We start from the raw sequence: 8,550 nt of genomic DNA, 5'->3' as shown, positions 1-8,550 counted from the left end.
CATTCTCTGGAAGTCTATCATCATTTCTTTCATCTCTATTGAACCTCGTCTCAATTCCAGTTATATACAAAGAACAAAATACCAATGATTCATTCATTATATATGTTTTTTATATAGAACCCTTAAAACGTGCTTTATTTCTTACATATTGTTTTAATGTTTGTAAACTTCTTTCGATAGGGTACATCCAACTATAACTAACTGGACCTGCAACTTTTGTTTCATAGGGCAAATGGACTGCTAGGTGCACCATTGCATCAAAAAAATGTCGATGAAAATATTTTTTTCTAACTTACAAAGTATGATTATAATGTCTCCTTGTAATCAATCCAAATCCCTTATAGATATTGTTTTTGCACCTAGATCACAGCAAAAATTGCATAACTTAACGACAAGAGTAGACACATCTTTTTTTAAGTATGCTCGAACACCAATTGAAGGAAGCCTCTAAAGCAGAACATGTGAGTCCTAAGTTTTTAGCCCCTATAGCTTTCCATCTTTCTCACTAACACATCTTGATATATTTGATACAAACTCATCAGGAAATTTGAGTGCTTTCATCCACTTACAGAATGTAACTTTGTCATTACTAGTCAATGCGTATGCAACTTGTGGCTTTACAACTATATTACCAACCTTTTGCAAGTGTAGTTCTTTTCGTATATTTAGAATTTCTAATCCAAATGAACAATAGTTGTATCTTTAATCTTTCCCTTAATATTTAACAATGTGTCTACCAAATTATCAGAAATATTCTTTTCGATATACATAACATCCAATTTATGTCTCAATAAAAGTTCCGACCAATATGGAAGTTGGAAAAATATTTTTTTTTTTTATTCTAATTTAAACTTCGTTTCCATTTTTTATCACGCTTCTTTGGTTGTTTGCTAAGTACGGAAAAGTTCAACAAGTTCACATCTCGTAAGATATCTTCTCCATCCATGAAAACTGGAAGAGGTTTACATTACACTTTTCCATCATATTGTTTGCTCTTGCGCCATCTATGATTATCTTAAAGATAACGTCGATGTCCCATAAAACATTGCATTCCTCTTAGCCTTAATGATGATGTATCCTCTTCACAAATAGGGCATGCTTGGTAACCTCTAGTACTCTATCCAGATAGGTCACTATATGTAGGAAAGTCATTAATAGTCCACAATAAGCTCGCACATAGTTGAAAGTATTCGCTTCTAACACAACCATAAGTGTGCACACCATCATTCAATAACTCCTTTAACTCCTCAATCAATGGTTGTAAGTAAATATCAATTTCTTTTCTAGGAGATTTTGGCCCGAGTAATAAGAAGGGAAACAATGAAATTTGTTTTTTTCATGCATTTTCAAGGTGGCAAATTGTAAGGAATGAGCACCACTGGCCACATACTATATGAAGTACTCATATTCCTGAATGGATTGAAGCCATCTAAAGCTAGTCCTCAACGAACATTTCGTAGGTCTGAAGAAAAATGAGGAAACTCACGATCAAAATACTTCCACCCTTCAGCATCAACTGGATGTCATAACACTCCATTAGTTTCAACACGTTTATCTTTATGCCACCTCATTTCAAGTGCAATATAGATGCAAATAATCGCTTCAATCTTGGTAATAAAGGAAAATGTCATAAAATTTTATGTGAATCTTCTTACTTTTTCCATCATTCAACTTTTTATCGAGACTAACCACATACTGGACATTGTTGCTAATCGACAAATTCTTTCCAATATAGGATGCAATCGTATTTGCAAGCATGAATAGACTAATAACTTAGTCCTAAGTCACATAATTTTTTTTAGCTTCATAAAATGAAATAGGTATAGATGCTCCAACGGAAAATGCTTCTTTTAACAATTTAAGTAACAAATCAAACGACTTGTTAGTCTAACCATTAAGAACCTTAATATGCGTCAACTTCACTAAGAACAACAACGAAAAGAAATTTGTACGACTAAGGTACAACTCGTTACGTGTTTCATTTATTAATTCTTCAAATAAGCATTGGCCTGTGTATTTATACTACCACCGATTGCACTATCCAACACAAAACATAACACTAGTCCTTGATCAATTCTTGTCTCACAATTTTATTCTTTGGCTTAAACATTTAAATACCTTCATTCCTAAATTGTCATAACTCTACATAGTTTCATCAACCTTTAACATTGCTGAACTGAGGTATATATTTTTTCGTTTCTAACATAATTTCCATGAGATTAACTAGCGCCAAGTGACCTCATAATTTACTCTATTATATTTTTCTCCTTTTGTAGTGTCGTACCTGAAAATCATCTTATAATAACTTTTAACGAGTCACTGACCTAGCATTAGAACATAACTGGTGCATTTAAGCTAAGCAAATACAATTATCATAAAACTTGTAATTGATAAGACGTACCTGGCGATGACGAGGAATTCGTTCATGGGCCATAGGGACAATCTAGACTTACATAGTAAGTTAGTCTACAGAACCCAAAACATGGGCTCTGATACCAACTGTAACGACCCAACCCCCTAGGACTTAAGTTAGGTCGTTATTAAATACATGCATGCATGGAACTCAAAACGACACTCGGTTATGGCGAAATAAATGCTAATTAAATAAGGTAAGTTCAAAAGACTTTCATTAAATTCAAATACTAAAACAATAGTAGGGTACCCATAAATCATAAAGGATAATAAATAAGTCTGAAAAACAATTCTTAAAGTAAGTTTTAAACATCAAAACTAAAAGTTAAGAGAAACATGAAAAGAACTTAAATCTCATGATGCGGAAGCGTAAAAACTAGTCCCAGTGGCTCGATCACGAATTCCGCTTGTCCATCGCCGGTGCATCTCTACCCTTACCTGAAACAACAACATGAGAAAGAATGAGTATAAAATACTCAGTAAGTAACCCCACTACTGGGGTCAGGCTGGGCATCTATGTCCTCTAGATACCCACCTCTGGTGAAACATATAAATTGCTCTAGTCCTCATGGGACACATATGCACATGAAACAAGAAGGAGACTGAGTCCTATCCTACTGTAGTTAAGTATGCCCACTACCTTGGTGAATCCTGAGGAGACACAAACTGGTGAATCCCGAAGGAGACCCAAACTGATGAATCCCAAAGGAGACACAAACTGGTGAATCCCAAAGGAAACACAAATTGGTGAATCCCGAAGGAAACACAAACTGGTGAATCCCAAAGGAAACACAAAATCTAACGGGCATCTAATTAATCAGTAAGGAAATTTGCACAGTCTCAACATCATATTCATCACGGTACGAATCTATGACATACATATAAACCTCAACATCATGGCTCTACAACATACACATATACCTTAACATCATGGTTCTACAACATACATGTATACCTCAACATCATCAGATCAAATACAACCATGGAAGCACATACCATCTCATACTAGCATTCAAGTGTCTATGTGCATAAATAAATAATTCGGATCTCGTAACAGAACATACTTTAATCATGTTATACTATCAATCTTTCATGCTGCCATTCTGCCATAACCTTCATTTAACATGCTAACATACATCTAATGCCTGGCCCGTGGGCAGTTCTAGTAGTAAGATTACTTACCTTGATATTAGGTCGAACCAAAAAGCAATTGAATCTTTGTGAAATTCTTGAATCCTTAATCAAGCCTAAACATAAACCAAGCTTTAAAATTAATAGTTAAGGCCAAATTCCAAACACCCAAATATTACCAAATATTTCCAGATAACCTTACCTAAGGTGTGGTCCAATTCGAATTCACCTTCCAAACCTCCAATTTTAAGCCCAAATAATTAGCAAACCAAACTTTTCTTCATTTTGAATGAAATTATTGAATCAACCCCCTAATCATAATTTACAATTAGGCTTACATGATTAAAGCTTAAATCAAATACATACTTCACTACCAATGTCTCAAATAAATTATCCATATGTAGCTTCCTAAAAAAAAATCACTTCCAAATGACTTTACCAAAATTTCTCAAGAACCAAAATTAATCCACAAGAGGGTAATCAAAACATAAAACTTACCAAAACTAGCTAAAACAAACTTCAACTTCACTGAACAACACCTCCATACCTTCACAAACTTGAATCCAAAGTTGAAAATTAATTCTTGCCATTAATTTCCAATTTGAATAATTTCACGCCAACAATTAAATTCCCGCACTTACACTTGAAGTCCAAAATTTCAAAAATTTCCTCCAACTAATAACAATTACTGAAATTCTAAATAATAAAGTTATTGAAATTACATTATTACTAAAAAAATGTGTGGGGTGTTACATTCTTCCGTCCTCAAAGAACTTTTGTCCTCGAAAGTTCATTCTTGAAAAAAAAAAAACTCCGGGGGTGTTACATTCTTCCCTCCTCAAAGAAATTTCGTCCTCAAAAGTTCGTTCCTGAAAAAAGCTCCGAGTACTGAGACCTCATCTCATTCTCTCACTCCTAAGTGGCCTTCTTGATCTGGTGATTCTTCCACAGGACTTTCACAAGCGCAATCTCCCTGCGGTGCAACTTCTTTACCTCTCTAGCGAGAAATTCTACAGGCTTCTCTTCATAGCTCAAGTTGTCATTCAACTGCAATGACTTAAAGTTAACTACATGGGACGGATCTGTCACACACCTTCCTCAAAATAGAAATGTGGAAGACATTATGAACTGAAGACAGTGCTAGAGGTAATGCCAATCAGTAAGCTACAGGGCCAATTCGCTCTAAGACCTCGAAAGGCCCAATGAACCTCGAACTCTGTTTCCCTTTCCTGCCAAACCTCATAATACGTGCCACCCTTAAGAACACTTTATCACCAATCTCAAATTCCAGGTCCTTACGTCTCACATCAGCATAGATTTTCTGTCTGCTCTGAGCTGGTTGTATACGAGCTCTGATTTTCTGTATTGCCTCATTCGTGGTCTGCACTAGCTCAGGACCTAGTAACTTCCTCTCACCAACCTCACCCCGGCATACTGGAGACTTGCAACTCTTTCTATATAGGGCCTTAAATGGCAATGTGCCAGTGGCTGTCTGATAGTTATTATTATATGCGAATTCCGTTAAATGCAGGTGAGAGTCCCAACTCTCTGAAAACTCTAGTGCACAAGCGCACAACATATCTTCCAATATCAGGTTCAGACGTTCTATTTGACCATCAGTCTATGGGTGAAAAATTGTACCAAAATCCAATCGAGTACTCAATGCTAACTGAAGACTCTTCAAAAAAACTAAATGCAAAACGAGGGTCATCGTTTGACATAGCTAAAAATAGTACCAAAATAGGTGTAACAACCCCTTCCATAAATAATCATGAAACTGAAGATGTTGAAAATCAACAACATTTCTACACGTCCGAGCTGAGAACTGTAAAAATGGTCGTGAAGTTAAGAAAGTCTTATCCACTAAAAACATACATTTGAACTTACCATTTTGTCACTGGGAAAACTTCATATGTGCAGTGAAGAAACTGGTCATACTATATAATGCGTCATCTGAAGATACGTACCAGAACAAATCTAGTCAACTGAAAACTGCTTCTACTCTAGAAGCACCAACTGTGATGTCTTTCCTAGGGTTTACATGTCTGAGAATAAATCTGTCTAATTAAGTCTCACATTCATGAGAAACTCATCATGAGGCTCTATGCTGTCATGGGCTATAAAACTTGCTTGAGCCAATCCTCATATTATTCTTTAGCCTTAAAACAATCACATATCATTAGTTAGATCCTGTTGCAAATGAGTCTAAAATTCCCTCTGAAAATGAGGTTTTGAAGTCCTTAGATGCTAAAGCGTCAGTCAATTGATAACACATTTCCATAACCTCATAATAACTGTAATTGATCCTTGAAGTCATTTTTTTTAACGATAAAACCTTCTTGATTCATAAGTTCTAGCTTGGATTACTTGTACTCCCTAAAGCTAGTTAACTCATTGCCCATGCAAGAGAATACATACTATCTTGTAATGCTCCAAACCCACTTTTAGTAACTTCTTACTATCAACTCAACTTTATTGCCAAGTCTATCCCTTATACCAATGGTTATATTGGAAGATCTAACTTACTTACTTTTATGCATATACCGTTATTGTCTACCTCAAGTTGGATTATTTTCTTTTCTCAATCAAATTGATGGTCTTGCTAGTTCATGTTTCCAACACTTGCACACAAAGTCAAAATCCCTTAAATCTTACTAATGCCCTTAATGTTTTACATCTTAACTAATGAAGCCTCAACATACCATATCAATAGTTTTCGAACATCTACTGTTACTAGTAACTCCATTTTAATTTATCCCTTCTCAACCTTCTGTTTCAGTAATAGATTCTTGTGTTAAAATAAAGTTCCATACCAATCACCTACATAAGCTATCTTTCCATCTAACACATATTGTCCTAAAGTCCCACATGATAATGAGGTATTCTTCTTTTACACCAAAACAAATACCTTGTAACCCCTCATATCAAGCCTTCAAACCATACTTAACTAGGAGTTTCGAACACATTAAATTTCTTTCTCTTTCCAAAAGAGTAAACTTTCTTGGATACTTTTCTCTCATTCACACTTATCTCTAATAAAACCACTAAATTCAAGAAACCTCCTTTTTTTCCCCACTTTCCATGTAGAACATAATCTCTTTACTAAATTATATTTTACTTAACTCCTCCATAAATCTTATCTCTCTCACTAAGAATTTCCATCTTGTAGAATTCCTTTTTGCCAATTTGCATACGTTTAAACTCCAAAAGACTTTTGTTTCTTCAAATCTGCCTAACTTGGATCTCCTAAACACAATAAGGCTCTGGGTTTAGTCTAGGTATACTAAAATAATCCTTCAACCTAAACAAATAACACCTTGCTTTAACCCCTTTAAGTCCAAGGTCATGTCCAACAATTTTAGCTTCCTTTAATGACATCTACCTAGCTAGATATTCCAAAAGAATTCTTTATATCGTTACACATACTTTTCCTAGTTCATCAAGTTGTAGTATTACCCAAATGATTAGGACTTATGAATCCTTTCTAAAATTCTTCTCGAAATGTTGGGTTTTTAATATCTCAAAACCTTTAATAAATCTATAGACTCTTCTTCTTTTCCTCCTTATTTATAAAACAACTTTTAACCTTATACTTGAGCACTGGCCTGTATATTTATATTACCACCAATTGCACTATCCAACACAAAACATAACACTAGTCCTTGATCAATTCTTGTCTCGACAATTTTATTCTTTGGCTTAAACATTTAAATACCTTCATTCCTAAATTTTCATAACTCTACATAGTTTCATCAACCTTTAACATTGCTGAACTGAGGTATATATTTTTTCGTTTCTAACATAATTTCCATGAGATTAACTAGCGCCAAGTGACCTCATAATTTACTCTATTATATTTTTCTCCTTTTGTAGTGTGGTACCTGAAAATCATCTTATAATAACTTCTAATGAGTCACTGACCTAACATTAGAACATAACTGGTGCATTTAAGCTAAATAAATATTTTAATGCACAACTATCATAAAACTTGTAATTGATAAGACGTACCTGGTAATGAAGAGGAATTCGTTCATGGGCCATAGGGACAATCAAGACTTACATAGTAAGTCAGTCTACAGAACCCAAAACATGGGCTCTGATACCAACTGTAATGACCCAACCCCCTAAGACTTAAGTTAGGCCGTTACTAAATACATGCATGTATGGAACTTAAAACAACACTTTGTTATGGCGAATAAATGCTAATTAAATAGGGTAAGTTCAAAAGACTTTCATTAAATTCAAATATTAAAACAATAGTAGGATACCTAGAAATCATAAAGGATAGTAAATAAGTCCGAAAAACAATTCTTAAAAGTAAGTTTTAAACATCAACACTAAAAGTTAAGAGAAACATGAGAAGAACTCTAAATTTCATGATGCGGAAGCATAAAAACTAGTCCCAGTGGCTCGATCACAAATTCCACTTGTCCATCGCCGTTGCATCTCTACCCTTACCTAAAACAACAACACGAGAAAGAATGAGTATAAAATACTCAGTGAGAAACCCCACTACTGGGGTCAGGCTGGGCATCTATGTCCTCTAGATACCCACCTCTGGCGAAACATATAAACTGCTATAGTCCTCATGGGACACATATACATAGGAAACAAGAAGAATACTGAGTCCTATCCTATTGTAGTTAAGTATGCCCACTACCTCTGGTGAATCTCGAAGGAGACACAAACTGGTGAATCCCCAAGGAAACACAAATTGGTGAATCCCAAAGGAAACACAAACTGGTGAATCCCGAAGGAAACACAAAATCTAATGGGCATCTAACTAATTAGTAAGGACACTTGTACAGTCTCAACATCATAATTATCACTATATGAATCTATGACATATATATATACCTCAACATCATGGCTCTACAACATACACATATACCTCAACATCATGGTTCTACAACATACATGTATACCTCAACATCATTAGATCAAATACAACCATGGAAGCACATACCATCTCATACTAGCATTCAAATGTCTATGTGCATAAATAAA

General features: G+C 34.9%; 1 protein-coding gene across 1 annotated transcript; it reads right to left on the bottom strand.

The window, feature by feature from the left end:
• Positions 1 to 4,458: 4,458 nt before the first annotated feature.
• LOC150031087 (uncharacterized) lies at positions 4,459 to 5,122 on the bottom strand. Its single transcript, XM_090309269.1, has 2 exons — positions 4,782 to 5,122; positions 4,459 to 4,636 (listed from the first exon to the last, which is right to left on the bottom strand). Exons 1-2 carry the CDS (start codon positions 5,120 to 5,122, stop codon positions 4,459 to 4,461), a joined length of 519 nt encoding a protein of 172 aa, XP_090165395.1.
• Between the last annotated feature and the right edge of the window lie 3,428 nt (positions 5,123 to 8,550).

Source organism: Benincasa hispida, unplaced genomic scaffold, assembly GCF_027475165.1.
Source record: "Benincasa hispida cultivar pf3 unplaced genomic scaffold, pf3_genome.v1.1 HicScf1481, whole genome shotgun sequence".
NCBI lineage: Eukaryota > Viridiplantae > Streptophyta > Magnoliopsida > Cucurbitales > Cucurbitaceae > Benincasa > Benincasa hispida.
The sequence above is the reverse complement of the archived record's forward strand: the minus strand, read 5'-3'. Positions and strand labels throughout refer to the sequence as shown.